Source organism: Podospora pseudopauciseta, chromosome 4 (assembly GCF_035222475.1).
Source record: "Podospora pseudopauciseta strain CBS 411.78 chromosome 4, whole genome shotgun sequence".
Classification (NCBI taxonomy): domain Eukaryota; kingdom Fungi; phylum Ascomycota; class Sordariomycetes; order Sordariales; family Podosporaceae; genus Podospora; species Podospora pseudopauciseta.
Genome location: NC_085894.1, coordinates 3,662,786 through 3,683,318, shown reverse-complemented (window position 1 = coordinate 3,683,318; position 20,533 = coordinate 3,662,786). Strand labels below are relative to the sequence as shown.

Below are 20,533 nucleotides of genomic sequence, written 5' to 3'. Positions count from 1 at the left end.
TCAGACACTCAGTCCCACCACTGAAGCCATCATCACGCGTAAGTAGTATCAAAGGTGAAGTCGTAGGCCGAAGTCCTTGCCCACTCTCACCAGGGCAGAGGTCGGAAGGCTGAGTCAGGTGGGGTCGCACCTTGTTCCACACACACTATTGCAGTTCGACTCGTTAGCTCCCTACGATTGGGTCATCTGCATTCCGACGGTTAGGATCGAATAGTTAGCCGAAGCAAGTTCCTTTTTTGTTTTTTTGTTTTTTTTGGAGATTTTGCCGCTGTCAAGGGTCCAAAAACCGTACGCCAAGTGAATGCCGTCATTGTGGAGATGTTTGTTCATTGTTCCAAAACAGGGCACACCAACTCTTGGAAGAGGGTCAAAAAGCCACGATGAAGCCTGGACATTTAGCAATTCTGATTAATATTGACAAAAAAACAGTTTTAGCCTGTCATAAGGGACACCAAATCACCGATCTTACCACACCATTATTCAAAAACATAACATGGCACCCCACAGCGAACCAGAGCACCGGGACGAAGTGACGGCCCACCCTAAGGGTCAGGATGCCCCCATTGTCAGGATGATGGTCCTCGAGACGGACGAACCCCATAAGGAGACCAAAAAGATACCTGGAAAGACGACCTTTGGCGAGATTCTGCACAACCACTTCACCAATGCCGGCAAGGCGCATGACCCTCCGTTGGGGATTGAGACGGACAGGTGGTTTGTGATTCCGGAAAAGGGGGGAACGATGCCCAAGTACGAGGATTTTGAGGGTTGCGACGCGCTGCTGATCACGGGGAGCGTGTATGATGCGCATGGTGATGATCCGTGGATTCTGGACCTGTTGAAGTTGTTGAGAGGTGGGTCTTGAAGCGTTGTCCCCCAACCATTGAATGGATGCTGATGATATAAAACAGAGCTATGGCAAAGCCATCCCAAAATGCATTTCTCGGGCGTCTGCTTTGGTCATCAGCTCCTCTGCCGCCTTCTCGGTGCCGAAGTGCGGCCCTCGCCAAAAGGCGACTGGGAGCTGGGCCATTCCAAGATTGAGCTGACGCCCATTGGCCAGAAGCTCTTCCGGACGGATGACGACCATGTGCACTTGCACCAGATGCATCAAGATCATGTTGTTGCTCCCCCCACGGTAGAGTCCGCGCAGGGGCTGCTACCAAAGGGGACGAGGGTGCATGTCTGGGGCAAGTCGGACCATACCGAGGTACAAGGGGTGTACATCAAGGGAAAGATGTTTACTACCCAGGCGCACTTGGCGTTTGATGAGGAGATGGTCAAAAGGCAGATTGAGATGAGGGTTGAGGCGGGGAGTATTGATGATCAGGAGGCGGCGGACCAGGCGGGGGATACGGCGGATTTAGAGCACGATGGAGAGGTGGCAGCGGGGGCGATATTGAGGTTCTTCCATGATGAGGATGAGGATGTTGATTGAGGTGGAGGTGGTAGCTGGATGTGGCACAAACATAAGGGGCTCACTGCATAAGTATACCTACGCAGTCGGCAAAACCTATGCGAGATGCATAAATTATGAAGTCGAGCTCCAGCAGTTCCTGATTCGGTGTCTCGGGCACGGAATCATGGGACAGGATGGAATAAGCGAAAAGCAATCATTAGAAAGTTTAACCGCTGTCCGGTGGGTGGTAGACGAAGAACTAGAAATAGAATAGGTGCGTGGCATCGAAATGAGACAATGCATTCCAGAGACGGTGGGCTGAATATAAATTCTATCGGCTATCCAGCACCAAAGTTGTTAGCATCTTGTTCCCCAAAGGCCCAAACTGAATCCCTTACCGAGACAAACAGCAGTATGAAATTCCAGGTATTGCTCTCACTTGTCACTGTGGCTGCAGGCATTCCCTCGGCCCAGAAATTGGATCGACCGGTGAAGCCTCCTCTCAAGCCTCTGGTGATAGACAGCCTGTCGACATTTGCTCCCTCAGGTCGACCGGGGAGCTCGATCTATTCCTACTTCAATGTCAGCTTCACCGATGTCGAATTCAACAACACCACTGTCCAGTGCGGCACTCGGTGGACATTTGGCGAAGGGGAGGACATTGCCTGGACGAGGAAGAACACAGACTGTTTGATCAAGCCGAAGTCAAAGAGAGTGGGGGAATGGAGCTTCCAGTTGCTCAAGCCGACGGCGAGCGGAGAGGGGGCGTCGTTGTTGAATAACTTTATGCTGCACCTGCGACATGATTGGACCTCGGGGGTTCATGTGGCGACACAAAAGTTCAATTTTGATGGAGAGAGAAATATCGGGGGAATGTGCTCGGCCAGTGGCACTTGCCAGTTTGGACTGTGGGAAGGCGTGGAGAGGCCCTATCTGGTGCCGCAGTTTAGGCTGGAGCGTTGAGGAGGAAGGTGCGCTCTTGCGCTGCTAAATTTCAACTCCATTTCATTCTGCTGTCCAAGCACATCATACCTTTGTCTTTTTTCTCTCTACCGATTGGTGGTCGCATCTGGAATGGCCGTGTTAATGGTATCAATGCGCAGGTTAGATACTCGAGTAGCATTATCACGGCATTCGCTCATGGCATTGTACAGAATCTAAACACAGGAAAAATAGGTGCCCAATCTTCAGACCAAGCAAACATGCGACGCACTCCGGAAATGAACACGAATATCTATCCATCTCCTAGTCCCAGTTGCCCGACCCAAGCTCGATCGACTTGCCGTTCTTCATATCCTCCATGATGTCTTCGATGCTCCACGGCTCGTACTTGTACCCGGCCGGGTAGTTTGGTGGGATGCTGTCATCCTCGTCGAACGGAACACCACGCCTCATGCTCTCTACCACGCGATCGTACACCTCGTAGGCATACTTCTCGGGATCGTGTCCCCAAACCCAGCTGGGGAGCTTGGGTTGGGCCACGCGCGGGTCCAGCTTGACTTTGGTCCAGTCGGTATCCTGCAGCAGCTCGGCGTTGCTGAAACCCAACTTTTGCGCACATGCATTCCGGATGAAGCGCATGCGGACGTGAGCTCTGACAGACTGCGGGATGTTTTCTTTGCCGCCGATCTGAAGGCAGGAGGCCAGCGAGATAGCATCTTCAATGGCCTGAGTGGCGCCGTTTCCAGACGCGGGGAGAAAGGAATGGGCTGCATCACCAATGTTGATGACACGAGCCCCGGGAGATGCCCACTTGGGTTGCGGATTTCTCCAAAACAGCTCGAAATTAACGATGGTGTTGGGAGGTGTCAGTTTAATCAGCTCCTTGAACATTGGTGCCCATGGCTTTGGCCCGACGCCCTTGTCCATGTTGTCCAGTACCTCCTGGGCGTCGATGGTGTGGTTCCACGATTCCTTCTCGGAGCCAGTAACATCGTGGTTCATGACCCAAATCATGGTGTCCGGACGCGTGAGGGTCATGGCATATGTTCCTGGGCTTGTTGCAGGTGAGCATTTTTTGCCTGTGGCACAGAACATCGAGTGACACTTACCCAAGCCAGGTTCGCACAATTGGCTCCTCCCCAGATTCTCCCTTGATCATTTTGAAGAACTCCTTCACCTCAGGATTCTTATCGACATGGTGTATCGGGAATGCAGCTCGCCACATGGCCCTGCCTGATTTCATGGCTCGCACTTGGCCTCCCACGAGCTTCTGGCTCTTCGACCCAACACCATCTGCAGCAATCACGACATCGGCTTCATATCTCTCGCCCTTGTCGGTAACCACGCCAGCCTTGCCTCGAGACTCGTCCTCCCAGTACTCTACCACTCGCTTTCCAAACTGAATTTTGACACCTAGCTTCTCGACCTGGCGGACGTACATCTTGTACACAAGGGGGCGCATTTGAAACGTCCCAGGAGGTGTGTCAGGATCCAGACCTGCATCCCGAAGACGGTCGGACACTTTGAGAGGTGTGATCATCTGGTCGCCATCGTGCTTGAAAGTCTCGATCCAGCAGTTATGCAGAGAGATCTCGTCAAACTCCTTGGCCATCTCAGGCCAGTGCTTGAAGAACTTGGTCGCTGACAGGCCCATAAAGTACATGTCGCCTGGAATACAAATGTCAGCAGAATGGTCCAGTGCTAGGAGGGAATACAAGGGAGCGTACCGGCAGTGTTGATGTCGTCATTTCTCTCCAGAACCCGGACATTGTGTCCCTTTCTCACACACTCGATAGCCGCCGTGAGGCCCGCAAGGCCGGTGCCGACGATCAGAACATCGATGCCGCTGTTCGGATACGAGCCCACGGGCCTGGACTCGCCGTCGTCGATGAAAGGCATGATGGAAGCTTAGCAGCTGAAAACCAGTGTTGCAATTCTCAGCAAGCCAACAGTTCGATTGACTGCAGACCAAGGCACGAAAATGCAGGCCAAGACGGCTTTCTCCCAGTGACGGGCATGATGGCAGTATTTACATCATTGTCACAGTTGTGATTTCTCGTCGTCTGATTACACGCTTCTGGCGACCGAGCAGACTAATTGTCTGGAGCGCCCCCAACGAAAAGAGCCAATATGACCGGCAAATTCTGATCTTTGAAACTTGGTGTATGCATAAACGGCTGGCTGAGCTCTTAGGTTGGTCTAGAAAAGTCTCGATGAGTGACGGATCGACTTGTCCTTTTCAGGGCCGTACAGTTCGGATGGAACTGCCTCACGCGGTTGCTATGGCCGGCGCAACTTGGGCATAGGATTAATGAGCACGGTCAAAGCTAATCGACCGTCCAGTCTGGGTTATGATTAGATGGCAAGAGTTAGATCGGTGGCGGAAGGGTGGTGGCGGGTATCGGACGATTACTCCTACCAAATGGAATCGGGTGTGATAGCACATGCACCAGTTCGAGGTTCATTGCTGGAATTCCAAATTCACTGCGCCAGCGCGCGGCTAGGTTTCCCAACATTCGGCGGACCAGCCCAACCCTCTCTAGCTGCCTCGGCCCTCATCACTGCTATTTCGCGCAACCTGGAGGTGTCAAAGTCCCAAGAGTCGACTCGCACATTGCGAGGCCAACCAAGAAGGTGTTGCCAAGCGACCGGTTGCCATTTCAGTCCTGTTTGGCAACATGCAGCATACATCAAAGTGCATGACCTGTCAGCGAGGAACGTCAGAAAACGCCCCAAGGGCGATCAGGGTTCTCCTGTATGCAGGAGAGCTAGGAGACGTGCCCTGATGCTCCCATCATCATGTCCTCGGTGGTGTCACGCGCCACCATGCTGCGTGCAATAGCATCACTTTGTTTATGTTCTGTGGCGAGAAAAGTCCCTGCTTGCAGCGGCAAAAATAGACACACTGGAAAACAGACATCGTCTCCGGACACAGGGCACTCGGTGGATACCAAGCATCACAGCAGACGGCCTATGACAGCGGTACCTAGGCAACATGCTTGTGTGATAGGTAGCCCACCGAGTGAATTGGAGAGCTGTTCCACGCATCAAGAGAGCCCTTAGACGATAGAACTGCTACACACAGCAGAACAACGCTTGGAGAGACCTCCGCTCTTAGCCGCCTTGATTAACAGTAGTCAAACTTCTCCCGAGAAAGCATCGAGATGCGCGGGTTTCAGTTCCCAGTGGTTCTTCCGCAAGGACACCGGCAAAAGCAGCAATTGCCACACCATAGTTCCGACCACAGGGTAGTGCTACCCACGGATACGTTGATTGTGCGCAAGTGTATGCGCATCTCGACACGCTAGTCAAGGCACAAGCGACAGACTGCTGCTCGTGGTCAGTGCCATCTCAGAGGTGAGCTTCTGTCTATTGTATGGCTGTGCACACTTCAAAACAATCAAAGTCCTTTCGCCAGCTTACATAGAGGGCTCTGGTCTTCCCATCGGCTCTCCCACAAGTCATTCCATCTCGCTCTTCAGAGCCTTAGTTTGCACCGCTTACCGTTTTTTCGTCATTCGTTTACTCAACATACCAACTTCGCGACTCAACACCGCTACTCGTGACGTACCGTACCATGCAGCTCGTTACCGCGGGCCTCCTGGCCCTTGTCCTTTTGGTGGCAACAGTGGTACATCTTATCAAAGAATTTCAAAAGATTAACGATCCCAACGGACCGCCCGGCCCAACACAGCTTCCTTATATTGGCAGAATCCATGACTTGCCTATAAACTTCATGTGGCTCAAGTTCAAAGAGTGGGCGGACAAGCACGGAGCTGGCGGCTTCTACCGAACTCAGATGCTCGGCGTCAACGTCCTGGTCATTACCGACGAAACGGTTGCCGAGGACTTGCTGGTCAAGCGGGCCAAGTACAATTCGGATCGGCCAAACATTCAGTCGCTGTTTGACTCGAAGAGCTCCGAGGGCTCCATGGAATACCTTCCCTTGATGGGCAGGAACAGTAAGCATTGCCTCGCTCTATCACGTCGAGCCTGCTCTGATTAACACGGTCGTGCAGAGTACTGGGCTCGCCAAAGAAAGCTCACCCATGCCTACATCACCGAGGCCACCAACGTCAAGTACAACGGTGTGATGTATCACGAGGCGAAGCGCTGGATGGCCAACTTGATCCAGAACCCAGACAATTTCCAAGCTTCGCTCGAGGATATGGCTGCCAAAGTCATGTGCCAGCTCACCTGGGATGATCCCTCTCTGAGCACTTACTGCACCAAGAGTGCTTGGGGTTTACTCCGACAGATGTCCCCCGCTGGCCCTATCACCAATGTCCTCACCCCGCTGTGGCATCTGCCCATGTTCATGAACCCATGGAAGAAGGCGGAGCGCAAGCGTCATGATGAGCAGTCGGCATGGTGGCAGGAGCGATACCTCACAACCCGTGACAAGATGGCACAGGGTGGTCGGGTACGCAATTGCTGGACACGACAATTCATTGAGAAGACCTCGTTGAAGACCAACATCTCTGGTGATTATGAAGCCTCTTGCGTCATTGGAATGCTCGCGCTGGTCGGCATCTTCACCGTCGCCGGACCGCTTTCGTACTGGCTGGTTACCATGGTTCACTATCCGGAATGGCAAGCCGCCGTGCAGAAAGAGATTGACGAAAAGTGCGAGGGGCGCATGCCTACGTTGGAGGATGCGCCTAACCTACCCATCTTGAGAGCTTGCATCAAGGAGACCATGCGGTGGAAGCCCAATGTCCCGACAGGTGTCGCCCACGAGACGGAGGCGGACGATGTTTATAACGGCTACTTCATTCCCAAGGGCACCCGACTCTTGCCCCTGGACTGGTAAGCCATTGACTCGGCGCTTGAAAACTGTGGGCACAAGCTAATGACTCTTCAGGGCATTCCTCCGCAACCCCAAGAAGTATCCTGACCCTGACAACTTCCGGCCCGAACGCTGGTTGGAGCCTGGCTGGCCAACCTTCCAAGCGCCCCTGACACAGTTCCCAACCATCAAGGGCATGACATCGTTCGGATGGGGCCAGCGCCAATGTCTCGGCATGTCACTCACCCAAGACGAGTTGATCGTTGCTTGCGGTGCCTTGGCATGGACCTTCAACCTCAAGCCCAAGCATAACCCAGCGACTGGGATGAACCATCCCGTACCGCTTGACAAGTCCAACTCGCTGCTCATCATCAAGCCAGATCCTTTCCAGATGTCATTTGAGCCCAGAAGCGAGAAAAGAAAAGAGGAAGCACTCCGTCTTTGGGCCGAGTCAGATGCGCGAGATCGTGCCGACAGAGCCAAGTTCTTCCAGGAAGCGAGGCTAGCACAGCAGACTGCGATTGTGCCAGACAATGGTCTGTTTGATGTCCTTGCAGAGAAGAAGGACGAAGCCTCAATACAGATCAGAAGGGTAAACTCTTACGGGCCGCAGGTATAGCATGCCACGTTGGATATAGACAGTTAATGTCGGATCATGAGGCGTTATTAGAATTTCTCTTTGTAGGCATAGGTTTTGTTCGAACTGGCGAGCTGGATACTTGCTTGCCCAGCTGGGTGCTGTTGAAAGGGAGGATTGGGAGGATTCTTTGGACATTTGTAACTTGGATTCTGGGATCGAGTGTTTTGTCGGACGATATTCTAGGTTATCAATCGAAAGACGATATAGTAGTCTGAACAGAGGAGAATGGCCCGGAGGCCAACGTGACAGAAAGGTATCGTGGGATGATAGACTGGCGATGCGAAAGGCAATGAAGGCCGGCCTGGAGTTAAGGTTGGGCCTACTGGCAAGCTGTTTCCATCCTGTACGACTCGGGCCGGACGCTAGGTATGTTGGACAGGAGCATGGCGGGCGCCGGATCGAGCTAAGCTTTCCTGACTCGGGAGCACGGCAGGCAAGGTAGGTAGGCAGCTTGGAGAGGGGAGCTGCTCCCGTCTTCATGACTTTTGATTTGGCGAGAGTAGACATGTCTTCCCCATCGGAGGTCCAGACCAGTAATAATGAGCGCCATTGCACATCACTTTTCACTGAAACACTGCCAAGACACTTCCACAAACATTGAAGCCGTGACTGACTCCCAAGACATTGCGTGGTAAACAGCCGAGACCGACAGCGTAAACAACGTGTCAGGTTCCTCCCGGGATTGACATCAATGATGTCGTCGGTTCGTTTTTGCGTCTTCAGCCTAGTGTAGTATTTACCCCTTTTTGCCCTCATAATCTCAGCTTTCAACTTCACGACGCCCTCGTTTTCCCCTCCTCTTTCTTTCTCATCGCCTCATCCACACAAATACATACACACACACACACACACACACACACACACACACAAAGCAAAAATGGTCAGCCTCCCCACCCCGGACGCCATAGCCGGCACAACAATCGCCTTCTCCTTCATCCTCCTCGGCAACGCAATCACGCAGTCCTTCATGGGCGTGCCCGCCCTCCTGATTGACTTCCCCCACCCATCCTCCCCCGACCACCCCCGCGCCGCCCGCCTCTTGGGTCGACAGTGGCCCGTCTTCTGGCAGGTAGGCAATGTGTTCTTCCGGCCCATCTCCACCCTTGGCATCCTCGGGTATGGGTACACTGCCTTCTCGGCCTGGAGATATGCCTCAGCCATGGCGGCGGAGAACGGGTGGCATACCGCGCTCGTGCCTGCGCATGGGCAGGTGGAGAGGGGGAATTGGAAGATTTGGGGGGTTTGCGCGCTGTGTCACTTGGTTACTGTTGTTCATAGCGCCTTGAACATGCAGCCGCTGAATGCGAAGTTGGAGGGGCTGAGTGCGGTAGAGGTGGTGGATGGGGGGAACAAGAGGACTGATGGGGTTGTCGAGGGGGCGGGGAGTAAGGGGAAGGGGGGAGTGGATGTGAGTTTGGCAGAGTATTATGCTAGGAGGTGGATCAAGTTGAACTTGGTGAGGGCGTTGATGCCGCTTGTGGCGGGGAGTTTGGGGCTGTGGCAGAGTTTGGGGGCGAAGGAGGTGCCGGTGAAGGGGGTCATTGTGTAGATTGGATGTGTAAAGGGTATTATTGGTCAAGAGATTCAAAGGTAAAGAGGGGCCTGGGGGGTGGAGTGGTATTGTTTGTGTCGTCAAGTGGAACAAATTCAAAGGGTTTATATCAATTGCTGACACCAATCTATTAAAAATGCTACGATGAAACCGTGAGCCCCTCAAGAAACTGGGGCTTAAAAGTTGTAACAAGCCACATAAAGACGAAATTATCAAAGAGCCAGAGTTCTGTGGTCAATGTTTCGATCGATCAAACCCGCTCTTGTTCCCACTGAAGAAATGCCACCAACGTATAATTCAAGAAATAATGAAAAATAAGAAGATAAATGCTGCGGAAAGAAGCAAGTACAAAGCGAAAATCATGTCTATCATAAGCTCATCAGACTCCAGCAAACAAAGTCCCCCACGATTGAATTGAAGGAAGAAGATGCGCTGCAAGAAGAAACTCAAGTAGACAAAGCCACACTTCTAAACAAGGCCTCCTTGGCGCTGCCAGCCATATCGGTGCTGCGGACATCCATCGTGGGCGCATGTCTCTTCTTCATCTCCACGGCCTTGAAGCTATCGACAAACTCCTCGATGGCCACGACCTGCTGGCCGTCCCTCGATAGACGCACCATCAGGACGCACTCGTTGACCCACTCGGCGCCGTTCTTGAGGATGCCCTCCATTCTGGCGTTGATGACGACCATGTTTTGCCTGTCGTCCTCAAACATGGTGAGAGGGACCATGTGGAAGGTGTGAAAGATGGAAAAGATCTCGCCGGCGTGGTGGGCGAACTCGTCTCTGTTTCGGAGGGGCATGTCAAGGCTGGCGGGGAGGACGTGATGGGTGAAGTCGTTGGAGAGACGCTCGGTCATCTTGTCGACGGAGAGGGAAGAGTAGCCGTCGAGGAGGGCGTGAATGGTGTGGAGGCGGGAGGAAGACATTTTGGTTGACTGTTTCGATTCACGTTATTGTTGATGGGGTGTATGTGGTATGGATGGCGGTGATGTCGAAGATGGCACTGTAATGGCAATCAGATGTTGGGGATATCGTCTATTATCAGTCTTTCATTCCCTTCCCCATCACAATGCTATTCTATTAATTATTCTTGCTTCTGCGCGCGATACTTCTTTCCAGTCCTGAAACACGCGCTCCCGTTGCCACCGCGACGAGACATGTTCGAGAGAACGATGCCATCCTGAGTTCATTTCGTCATTTGCTGCACCCGTTGTTCCAAAATTGGATCAAGTCAGTCCGGACCTCTCGCGGCTATGGGTGATGACGGCGTAGACTACCTAAGGGATGACAAATGCGAGCAACGGGCAGGCAAAGAGTTGCTTTCGCGGCTGCTTTCGACTCCCGCGATGGGTGACAAAGCACCGGCCGGCTCGGCACCAAGAACTAAGACGATGCGCACCTAGCGAGCAAGCAAGCTGCGATGGCTTGTATTGCAAGGCACTCGATCCAACTTTAATTGTCTCTCGCCCCTGGATCTTGTTAAGTATTTGCATCTGCCCGTCTCGTCTCTTCCAACATAGGGACAGCAGCGAGTCCCGTTCAAATCCAGCCGGTGACGTCTGCACGCGTCATTCAACCCTTTCGACCCAAAACATTCGACTGCGGGGTTCAGATAGCCATCCCAACCGCTGCATAACCACTCCTCAAATATCCTACCACCAGCCTGCAGCTGCACTCTAAAGCCTTTCTCCCCCTGGTCGTCTGAACATCCACCCGCCAACATGTCCAAAGCTCTCCTCATCACCGGTGCAACCGGCAAGCAAGGCGGAGCCGTCATCGACGCCCTCGTTGACCGTGATGCCTCCGGTTCCTCCCCTTTCACTATCCTTGCCGTCACCCGCCATCCAGATTCCGCCTCTGCCAAGCGGTTGGTCTCCCGCGGCCCCAACATCAAGCTTGTCAAAGGTGATCTTGACAATGTCCCTGCCCTCTTCGAAGAGGCCCTCAGGGCAAACGACAACAAGCCCATCTGGGGTGTTTACTCGGTGCAGGTCTCCATGGGTCCCGGTGTCACCGTCGAAAGTGAAGTCAAACAGGGCACCGCTCTCATCGACAGCGCCCTCGAGGCAGGAGTCGAGCACTTTGTCTACTCCAGTGTTGAAAGAGGCGGCGATGAAAAGTCGTGGGACAACCCTACCCCCATTCCCCATTTCCAGTCCAAGCAGAAGATTGAGACGCACCTGCGTGATGCCCAGGAGGGCAAGCCGGGTGCTGCTATGGGGTGGACTATTTTGCGGCCAGTGGCATTCATGGACAACCTTGCCCCTGGCTTCCCTACCAAGGTTTTCATGGCTGCGTTGAGGAACTGGCTGGGTGACAATGGGAAGCCGTTGCAGTGGATTGCCACGGCAGACATTGGTGTCTTTGCTGCCATGGCATTCGAGGATCCTGAGAAGTGGAACAGGAAGGCGGTTGGGCTGGCGGGTGATGAGTTGACTGTTGAGCAGCTGGGTAGGGCGTTCACCAAGGCTACTGGACAGCCTGCGCCGATCACGTACTGGTTTTTGGGCAGTGCGTTGACGTATGCGGTGAAGGAGATGGGAACCATGATTGCGTGGTTTGCGAGCGATGGGTATGCAGCTGATATTGAGGCGAGGAGAAGAGATTACCCGGGTCTGATGACGATGGAGCAGTGGTTGCAGAAGAAGAGTGGATGGGCTCAGTCAAAGTAATGTGGTTTTGACTGTCTTGCAGTGGGTGTTACGGAGGATGACCTTAGCTTCCGTCGAATTATATATATGTATGCTACCTTCTTACGAAACGATACTGTTTGATTTGTCTTTCTGGGAATTGAGATACCAGACATGGTGTGATGTTTTGTTTGTCTGGGCGTTCCAACCATCTTCCAGAATCGTAATACGTGGAAGCGCAAACGGAGTAGCATTATTTTGATATTTCATTTGAAACAAACATTCTGGCCGAGCTTCCCGAAAGGACGTCGTCCTTCCACACAGGGAAGGCCGGGTGGTATATATCTTCACAAAACAACACGTCTCTCCTCCCTGCTATCAGTAGCCCACACAGATAGTTGACCATTAAGCCAACAGAGCACTGATCAACTTCAGAAGTATTCAGACTTTTATCTCTCCAGATCATCCGAGTCATGACGAGGCTCCTTTGCTGAGACTTCTCCGCGTTCGGTGGGAGTGAACGCTCAAAGTGTTGAGTTTGGAATGAAGGCTGAAAATAGGCCAAGGCTTGCTGTGGTTATCTTAGGTTCTTAACCTTTAACCCCGAAAAGATATTTATTTGGTTACTGAGAGGCGTTCTGAAGATCCAGCCCCTTTGTGGGGCGTTTGCTGGTTAAAGCCTACGGCTTGTATCCAGTTGACCTCTCAAAGATGCTCTTGAGTACTGTTCATCCTACAAGAGAATGCACCTATCAAGTAGCAGGTAATACCCCCACGATATCATTCATGAAGAAAAAGCCTCCCCTCACTGGTGGCCCCAGTGGAGTCATCATCAACAGAGCCCCTCACTTGCCATCATCACGAGCAAAACAACGTTACTATCCCCGAAGACTCACAGCCGACGCCAAACCCCAAAGCCCGCAGGATACCTAACCACCACCCCATATTTCCTACCTTTTGCCGAAGCCGTTACAAAAGGCGTTAAGCTATCCGCTGCAACCGCCCTCTCCCCCCCCACCAAGAAAGCCTCAGGAGCTCGATATCAAGCCAATAGGAGCTGCAGCTCCGATCTTTATCCCCTTCAAACTTCTCGCTACCACACCTCACAAACCTCACAAACGTGGGTGGAAATCTACGATAAGAAGCCTGAAGCGAAAGGGTGGTCCTGGTGGACTGGCAACAGGCTGCATAAAAATTCCCCATTCGCAGAGACGACTCAATTTGATCTTTTTGTTCGGTGGCACAAGATGGGATATTTCGGGACCGCAGCGGCCACAGCGCGGGAAAGAAAGAAGGGACTTCCCCGCGTCCTGAGATCGGATGTCTCCGAGCGGCTGACCATACGAGGCTCTGAACTTGGCGGACTTCCAATTGAAAGATGAATTTGCTTTTTTGGGATGCTAGCGGCTGGGGAAAAGCTTGGTTGTAGTTTTAGTGGTGAATTGCTTTCTTGACGGGTGCTCTAAACGCAAATGGATATTCCATCTTCCATCCAGTTGATGATTTCTTCGAGTCCAACTTTCTGGATCTCAAAGCCACTCCCGCAGAACAACCCAACCTATTTTCGACAGCTTCGTGAGTGGTTGCCACCAATTAGATAGCCAAGCGTGGCACGAGGAGCGGTCTCATATGCGGCATAGCGGCTAATGTGGTGTCTGCAGCGACCCCTGTCGCCAAGACCAATATTGCTTCCCTCGCTCGGCAGCTCGCTCACAAGAGTGATGCCCAAAGCTTTTTGGGACGCTGAGACTGGTCTGGAAAGCATCGAGTAAATGGAAATGTCGTTTTGTTACTGTTGTGTTTTTTTTTTCTTGAACCTGAAAACCCGGGATGGTCTTCAATAGCAGGGTCTGGACTCCCCCCATCTTGCCCTTGGTCGTGGACAACCAGGCGGGGCAGGGAGCTGAACCAAAGTGTCCATCGGAGGTGTCACGTCGAAGAAAGTGCGGCTGAACGAAAAGCGGCCAGAAAACTTACCCCATTGGGCCTCACGACCATGGGCCTGGAGCTTCCCCACGGTGAAAGACCCTGGTCTGAATTCGAGTCTGCCTTGCAAACTCTTCCGAACGCGCTTGGGCACAATGCGGAGCGCGAAAGGAACTCGTCTGGCTCCAGTTGGCACCGGGGCGGCTCTGTTATCAGATGTTAAGGGTAACCCTCTGCCTTAAAGCCACGGCCCCCCGCCGAGAGCCTTCTGGCCCCCCTTCCTTCTTGTGTGTTGATTGACCTTTCTTGATTTCACACCTGTTGGGCCCTTCATCTCCAACTGGACCACGTCCAAACGACACCACATTGGGTATCGCTCAAGACACCCGCCCGTCTTCAACATGTCCGAAGTCAAGCCCCCAGTTCAGTACGCTTCGGCGCCAGTTGCTGCACCGTCCGGAAGCCAGCAGCATTATGTCCAGCACACACCTGTGTGGATCGTGGTGGCCAGAGGCGCCCAGGTTTTCTTTTCTCTCATAATCTTGGGTATGGCTGGCGCTGTCATCCATGACGTGATGATTGAGGAGCTCGCCTTTGGGATCGCTTGCGTGAGTGCTTGACCCAGCCGCTTGCGTTGGCCGACATGCGCTGACCTGTGCTACCTAGGTTGTTTTTACGTGGATTGTTATCGGTTACGTTCTCATCACCGAGAAGGTGTCAGGGGCGCGTGAAGCGTATAATATTTGGGCTGTGCTGTCGCTTGATTTCTTGATGGCGGTTTTGTGGCTCGCCGCCTTGGGTTCCATTGCTGCCAGACGGGCACGATTCGTCGTGCCTGTCAGTACTGCAAATTGCCGCGATGACGGTTCCGCTGTCTCCAGCAAGACTTGCGATGTATATCCGGTGAAGCGAGCCCTCGAGAAACGCGGTGCCGTCTTGACCCAGATGGGGCTCGGCTTGACAAGCGGCGCCGCAGGTCTGAGCGCGCTCATGTGGTGAGTAACCCCCTCCAGTTGCTTGATGATACTCAATTAACGCCCAAGAAGGCTCCTCTTTATCGCCACGCTTGTGTACCATGGCCATACATTCCGCCTTTGGCACCAGGCGAACAAGAAGCCTGCTGACGCCGAGCTGAATGCCCAAGGAACCCCGATGCTTGCCACACAGCAACAGGCCGCCCCTGCTCCTGGACCAGTTTACAACTCCCAGCAGCAGTACCAGCCCCAGACCCAGTTTCCCCAGCAGTATCCCCCCCAGCAACAGCAACAACAACAACAACAACAACAACAACAACAACCACAGCAACAACCACAGCAACAACCACAGCAGCAACAGCAATATACTGCCCAGCCACCTCAGCAATATCAACAACCGCAGGCTCCCTTCCAGCCGAGCCCTGTAGGTACCCCAAGCCCTTATCAACAGCAATATCAAACGCCCCAGCCGACGGGCACCCCCCAGCCTTATGCCTATCCTCAGCAACAGCAGCAGCAGCAGCAGCAGCCACATCCGTACCCTCAGGCCGCGGAGGCTCCTGGACATCCGTATTACCCACCGCAGCAGTAGACATGGTGAAGAGGACTGCCATGGTTGAATGAATAGACGCGAGGGTAATGTGGTATATATATTGGGTACACGTTGGGTGATGCGTCGTTTGGGGTGGTCGTTATTGTAATTATGGGCGTCCATGGTAGAGATCAAATTTGAATGACACCTCCAAAAATTCCACGAAGCATCCCATGTCTGTCCAGGCTGAAATGGAAGAATAGGAAGCGAACCAAAATTGAACCAAAACACCTGTGTTCCCGGCGTGAGACAGTTGCTGGAAGCCAGTTGTCGTCTTTGGGAGAGTAGCAGGCAGCCGAGGCCCGGTTCGGCCGTGAGAAATGGAAGTCAGGAACAGGGGTCGATTGCAGAGTATCATGTCGAAGGTGCGGCTGTTGCTGAGAGTGTGTTGCGCACCTATATCACAAGGCATGGTCGATGGGTTTGATAATGCCTATGTCAAAGTTCGACTTCGAACTGCTTCCTCACTCTGTCAACACTGACTGTAGTGAGAGGACAAAAACAGGGGAAATGGACGTGCTGTTCTTGCTTTTCTTGAGAAGAGGACCCCTGTGCCCCATGGTGTAAGGTCCCAAGATTGAGCTGTGTTTTGAAAGCTGCGGTGCGAGGGATGTCCAACAGGCGTCGGCAGCCACCCTTTCAAAAAGCCGAGATCAGCAAGATTTGGTGAAACGTCGTAGCTGGTTCCTGCTGCCGAGTAACCGTTACTTGCGAGTTTGGCATAACGGCGGTACCAGCTTCCATTCATGGACTTGGGCCATGTGCTCCGAGATCTGAGGACTGAGCCTGAAGAAGATCGAGAAGGTTGCTGGCGTGACAGGCGAACTAATTATCTCGGGCCGCATGGCGTTTTGACGTATGCGTATGCTTTGGAGACAGATGTCCCTGCTAATCCCCGGGGCAATCTATATGCAGCTGCGCCAAAGTCATGTGCGACGGACTAAAACGAGACTGAGAGGCTTCCATTCCCCACCACTCAAATCCACTGCACCACTGCCGAAATGCTTATTTTTCCAAGTGCCGTTAAGAAGTGGAGAATGGTGGGGTTATGATCGACGCAACTGCCGCGGGGTGGTCCACTGCACAGCCAAAACTGCTGCTCGCCTGCTGTCAGAGAATGACAGAGACATTCTAAAACCAGAGTCGGCCACTCGGCCCACGGAAACATTCCACGAGGAGGCTCACGCGATGGCTGTTCGGAGGACATCCGGCGGGGGGCATGTGACGCTCCTCTCTTGGACGCAACGTTGGATACCTTTGTGTAGAGTGACAAGCTGGGATGGATGGATGGAGATATCTCCGTCCTTGAAGGGTATGAACCATCAATGGGCGGGCAGTTCGCCTGGCTCTCCCTGAAACGGGGCGGGCGTCCGATCCGGAGATTGGGCAGCTCCCCGGAGCAGCTGCAGGTGCTTGACTCCCAATCAGCACAAAAAGGTTCCACGGCAGGGACCCGGCTTCCATGTCTCCACCATCAATGGATGTTTGGCCGGAAGAAAAAAGATGATTGATCTCCTGGTCAATGATGAACAAAAACAAGAACACACACAAACCACGCTGATAAGGGGGCCTGACACTGCTTGGAGGTGGCCCAAGACACCCGGACCTAAGAATGCCGGCTAGGGAGACCGTTCAGATATGTCTCTGACATCACCGCCCTGCCCGCCTTGGCACCTTTGACAAGCGATGAGCGGAACACGTCCCAACCTCGTATCTCAATCTGTTCCCAAGCCGCTCTTCAGATGCCACACAGTAGAGACACAGACTGAACCCCGGTAGGGATCCAGTGGCGGGAACATGACGGCTATCCATGTGCGCTGCAGATTGTGTGTATGCGGGTACCAGAAGGACCCGCATCGCAGCTTTGATCCCAGGGCAACACAGAGCTCTGGTAATGTGCCTCACCTGAGGCCCCCCGGGAGGTACGGTACGTACGGGGGTGTACGGAGGGGTGTACGGGGGCATGGGATGACGCCGAGCATACCTAGCACAATATATCGAGAGGTCCATTCCACTTGGGAGGTATTTCTTTCTGGGTTCCGCCTCTCCCTCGATCCCACAAACTTTTTCTCCTCCCTCACACACACCCAAACCGCCAACCTTCGTTTCCACCACCACCACCACCGCAAGGGCCGAGCGTCAAACCACCACTTCAAACTTCAGGAAATCTCTACAACGAGGCGACGCATCTTTCTGATCATTCTATTCGCCTGGTCCCGACTCGAATCATCGCAAGGATGAAGTTCCACGTGATCACCCTGCTCGCAGCCATCTTGGGTCCGGCCGTGGTGGCGGCCCAAGGCGTTACCGAGAAGATTGCGCCGACCGCCACTGGTGCCGCTGGCTGTGAGCCCACCATCGATGGTAAATTCGAGATCGCCATCGTGGATGTGGGTAGTGTCCAGAAGCGCGACTTTATCGAACACAAGGTTAGTTGTCGGGTCGGCATATGAATGGGTGACAGAACTAACCTGCTTGTTGCGTTGTAATAGAAGCGCACCGCTTGCACTGGCAACGGTGTCCTGCTTGCCGAACTCAACGATGGAGTCATTACCGATTCTGCCGGTCGCACTGGCTACATCGCCAGCAACTATCAGTTTCAGTTTGACGACCCCCCCCAGGCAGGTGCCATCTACACGGCTGGTTTCTCCCACTGTCCCAACGGCTCCTTGGCTTTGGGTGACTCCGCTGTTTGGTACCAGTGCCGCTCTGGCAACTTTTACAACCTGTACGATCGTTACTGGGCCGAGCAATGCTCTCCAGTTGAGATTCTGGTTTTGCCCTGCGGTGGTGCCGGCGTTGTCGACAATGGCCAGCACACAGTCGGCACCGAGATGGCCACCACCACCGTGGTGATCCCCTTGGCGGATGGGCAGCCTCAGGTTGTCACGACCACTGTGCCAATCCCGATTTGCCAAATCGGCGATGGTAAGTTGCTCCGCCACTCTTTGCTCTGTTGACAAACACTAATCCCATCAAACAGGCCAGATTCAGGGCCACACCACGCCCTGCGCGGCACTGACGGTTCCTCCCTCTTCGGCCGCATCTGTCAACATCCCACCTGTCTCTCAGCTCTCGGATGGACAGATCCAAGTTACGCAGAAGCCCACTCCCACGCCTTCTGCGGCTGGTGGCCCTCTCCCGCCAACGAGCAACGAGACCATCCAAACCCCCGGTGTTGTTCCCACAGAGCCAGCCGTCGTCCCCACTAGAGCTCCGGGCGTCAACTCTGCCGGCAGATTGCAAGTGGCCTCCGCCCTTTTGGTGGGAGTCGTCGGCATCTTCTGCCTTCTCTAACCGCCTTCCACCGCCAGCCTAACCGGCAACTCATCTCTACCAGACCATCTTTTTCACGAACCCTGACCGCCTCTACATTGTTAATTCTTTTTCTTTTCTTCGGGCAAGGCGCGTTGTTTTCTCGCCTTTTAATGGGTCATCAAAAAGCGGGGGGATCTGGGGGAAAGGGGAATCATGGGCACGATAATGATGAAAGCTAGGGGAGGCAAGCTAACACGAAGATTTCACTTGTGTTTACTTTTGAGGTGGGTGGCAATTTGAGGTCGTTTTCTTCTTTCCAGCTTTGTTCTCGGGATTTCTTTTGCAGTTCATGATGACATGGGGGACAAGATACATAGGACGTAATCAGGGGGAGGTGATAATTACATAGTTCCCCATTACTGCGGCGATCTTGTTTTCCGACGCTTCGTCTTTTTTGTAAGTAGATGGGCTCTCGAGAGAGGAGGGCAAGCTTTATACAATGGGAGAAAGATATCTCGACAACTCTGGGCGCACTGTCGTGTGGTAGGATATGACATGAGCTCACACCACCACTCCGAGGACATCACCATCGGCGGTCTCGGTGATGAGTCAAACATGAAACCGATGGGAGCTGAGGTGTGGAATGAAGTCGACGCGTACATGTCGCGATGATGATGGCGTCTGTCGTGTTGGGTAATCATGCGGGATCCTGCAGTGGTGTGGTGGGGCAGCATTTGGGCTGCCATATGGTTCGTGCACCGTTTGCTCGTTGCCAAGATTCCCATACCCCGGGGCTTTTCCGGCCTGCCGCATCCATTATCCATCTGCTTGGCTGTCAGCCATCATCAAACTCATCAAACATTCTGCGACGACCATCCTCATCAACCCAGCTGACGCCTACACACCGCCCACAATGTCGGAATACTGGAAATCAACCCCCAAGTACTGGTGCAAACACTGCTCCGTCTACGTCCGCGACACCAAGCTCGAGCGCGCCAACCACGAGTCTACGGGCAAACACCAGGGCGCCATCAAGCGCTCCCTTCGCGACCTCCACAGATCCGCCGAGCAAGAACAACGAGAGAAGGACAGGGCCAAGAGGGAGGTGGAAAGGCTGAATGGAGTTGTTTCCGCGTCAGGGAGTGGGAGTGGAGGCGCCGGGGCGAAGAAACATGGCGGCAGCACTAGCAGCGCGCCACCACCACCAGCGCCAACAGGGCAGCTATCACAGGCTGAACGACAGAGACAACTGGAGCAGCTGGCCGAGTTGGGGGTGAATATCCCGACCGAACTGAGGAAGGATATGGCTATGGTGGGGGAGTGGAGCGTCACTTCTACGAGGGTCGTTGACGATGGAGATTCTGGCAATAAGACTGCTGATGATACCAAAGATGAGGGCAGAGCGGTGGGGGTCAAGAGGGAAAGAGAAAGGACAGAAGAAGAAAAGGAACAAGAGGAGGCTCTGAATGGGCTGTTCAAGAAACGGAAGAGGTGGGGGGTTGGATCGAAAAGCATGCCAGAAGAAGAGGATAAAGAGTTGGAGGAGCTGCTGAGTGGGACGATTGTCAAGACCAAGAAAGAGAAGGACGCCGAGGTTAAGGGCGAAGTCAACGGGGAGGAGGGTGCGCCTGAGGCTCCAGTCGTTAAGAAGGAGGAAAGCCAGGACGGGCCTGCTCTGGAAGCCATCCAAGATGTCCAAAATGTCCAAGATGAGGCGCCTCCAGCCATGGTCAAACAGGAGCTCGGCAACGAAGAACCGGCTGTTGCAGCGGTTGTTTTCAAAAAGCGCAAGCCTAGAAACATACGGCAAAAGTAGGGCCATGGGTAC

At 53.5% G+C, this 20,533-nt stretch overlaps 11 protein-coding genes across 11 annotated transcripts; 8 read left to right on the top strand and 3 right to left on the bottom strand.

Annotated features, from left to right (window-relative positions):
- Window positions 1-493: 493 nt before the first annotated feature.
- QC763_405290 (uncharacterized protein) lies at window positions 494-1,438 on the top strand (the record flags this gene model as incomplete). The annotated part of the gene is made up of 2 exons (XM_062912173.1): window positions 494-854; window positions 912-1,438. The coding sequence occupies 2 exons, from the start codon at window positions 494-496 to the stop codon at window positions 1,436-1,438; spliced, it is 888 nt and encodes a 295-aa protein (XP_062766243.1).
- A 375-nt stretch (window positions 1,439-1,813) lies between these two features.
- Window positions 1,814-2,362, top strand: QC763_0071200 (uncharacterized protein; the record flags this gene model as incomplete). The annotated part of the gene is made up of 1 exon (XM_062905983.1): window positions 1,814-2,362. The coding sequence occupies one exon, from the start codon at window positions 1,814-1,816 to the stop codon at window positions 2,360-2,362; it is 549 nt and encodes a 182-aa protein (XP_062766242.1).
- A 170-nt stretch (window positions 2,363-2,532) lies between these two features.
- QC763_405300 (uncharacterized protein) lies at window positions 2,533-4,314 on the bottom strand. The gene is made up of 3 exons (XM_062912174.1): window positions 4,069-4,314; window positions 3,451-4,009; window positions 2,533-3,395 (listed from the first exon to the last, which is right to left on the bottom strand). Exons 1-3 carry the CDS (start codon window positions 4,238-4,240, stop codon window positions 2,645-2,647), a joined length of 1,482 nt encoding a protein of 493 aa, XP_062766241.1. The 5' UTR covers window positions 4,241-4,314; the 3' UTR covers window positions 2,533-2,644.
- Window positions 4,315-5,918: 1,604 nt separating this feature from the next.
- On the top strand, window positions 5,919-7,978 carry QC763_405310 (uncharacterized protein; the record flags this gene model as incomplete). Its single annotated transcript, XM_062912175.1, has 3 exons — window positions 5,919-6,303; window positions 6,361-7,150; window positions 7,206-7,978. The coding sequence occupies 3 exons, from the start codon at window positions 5,919-5,921 to the stop codon at window positions 7,747-7,749; spliced, it is 1,719 nt and encodes a 572-aa protein (XP_062766240.1). The 3' UTR covers window positions 7,750-7,978.
- A 669-nt stretch (window positions 7,979-8,647) lies between these two features.
- Window positions 8,648-9,319, top strand: QC763_405320 (uncharacterized protein; the record flags this gene model as incomplete). The annotated part of the gene is made up of 1 exon (XM_062912176.1): window positions 8,648-9,319. The coding sequence occupies one exon, from the start codon at window positions 8,648-8,650 to the stop codon at window positions 9,317-9,319; it is 672 nt and encodes a 223-aa protein (XP_062766239.1).
- A 449-nt stretch (window positions 9,320-9,768) lies between these two features.
- Window positions 9,769-10,251, bottom strand: QC763_405325 (uncharacterized protein; the record flags this gene model as incomplete). Its single annotated transcript, XM_062912177.1, has 1 exon — window positions 9,769-10,251. The coding sequence occupies one exon, from the start codon at window positions 10,249-10,251 to the stop codon at window positions 9,769-9,771; it is 483 nt and encodes a 160-aa protein (XP_062766238.1).
- A 795-nt stretch (window positions 10,252-11,046) lies between these two features.
- Window positions 11,047-11,997, top strand: QC763_405330 (uncharacterized protein; the record flags this gene model as incomplete). The annotated part of the gene is made up of 1 exon (XM_062912178.1): window positions 11,047-11,997. One exon carries the CDS (start codon window positions 11,047-11,049, stop codon window positions 11,995-11,997), a length of 951 nt encoding a protein of 316 aa, XP_062766237.1.
- Window positions 11,998-12,208: 211 nt separating this feature from the next.
- On the bottom strand, window positions 12,209-12,430 carry QC763_405340 (uncharacterized protein; the record flags this gene model as incomplete). Its single annotated transcript, XM_062912179.1, has 1 exon — window positions 12,209-12,430. One exon carries the CDS (start codon window positions 12,428-12,430, stop codon window positions 12,209-12,211), a length of 222 nt encoding a protein of 73 aa, XP_062766236.1.
- A 1,307-nt stretch (window positions 12,431-13,737) lies between these two features.
- On the top strand, window positions 13,738-15,447 carry QC763_405350 (uncharacterized protein; the record flags this gene model as incomplete). The annotated part of the gene is made up of 3 exons (XM_062912180.1): window positions 13,738-14,489; window positions 14,548-14,876; window positions 14,928-15,447. The coding sequence occupies exons 1-3, from the start codon at window positions 14,283-14,285 to the stop codon at window positions 15,445-15,447; spliced, it is 1,056 nt and encodes a 351-aa protein (XP_062766235.1). The 5' UTR covers window positions 13,738-14,282.
- A 2,237-nt stretch (window positions 15,448-17,684) lies between these two features.
- On the top strand, window positions 17,685-19,233 carry QC763_405360 (uncharacterized protein; the record flags this gene model as incomplete). Its single annotated transcript, XM_062912181.1, has 3 exons — window positions 17,685-17,876; window positions 17,940-18,375; window positions 18,431-19,233. 3 exons carry the CDS (start codon window positions 17,685-17,687, stop codon window positions 18,742-18,744), a joined length of 942 nt encoding a protein of 313 aa, XP_062766234.1. The 3' UTR covers window positions 18,745-19,233.
- A 385-nt stretch (window positions 19,234-19,618) lies between these two features.
- Window positions 19,619-20,521, top strand: QC763_405370 (uncharacterized protein; the record flags this gene model as incomplete). Its single annotated transcript, XM_062912182.1, has 1 exon — window positions 19,619-20,521. One exon carries the CDS (start codon window positions 19,619-19,621, stop codon window positions 20,519-20,521), a length of 903 nt encoding a protein of 300 aa, XP_062766233.1.
- Between the last annotated feature and the right edge of the window lie 12 nt (window positions 20,522-20,533).

What these genes read in the sequence shown, in the direction of transcription:
- QC763_405300 (XM_062912174.1), bottom strand. Translation starts at nt 4,240, where the DNA reads ATGCCTTTCATCGACGACGGCGAGTCCAGGCCCGTGGGCTCGTATCCG. An exon ending in TGACGACATCAACACTGCCG is followed by an intron (nt 4,010 to 4,068) that starts GTACGCTCCCTT and finishes TTTGTATTCCAG; the next exon opens with GCGACATGTACTTTATGGGC. An exon ending in ATTGTGCGAACCTGGCTTGG is followed by an intron (nt 3,396 to 3,450) that starts GTAAGTGTCACT and finishes ACCTGCAACAAG; the next exon opens with CCCAGGAACATATGCCATGA.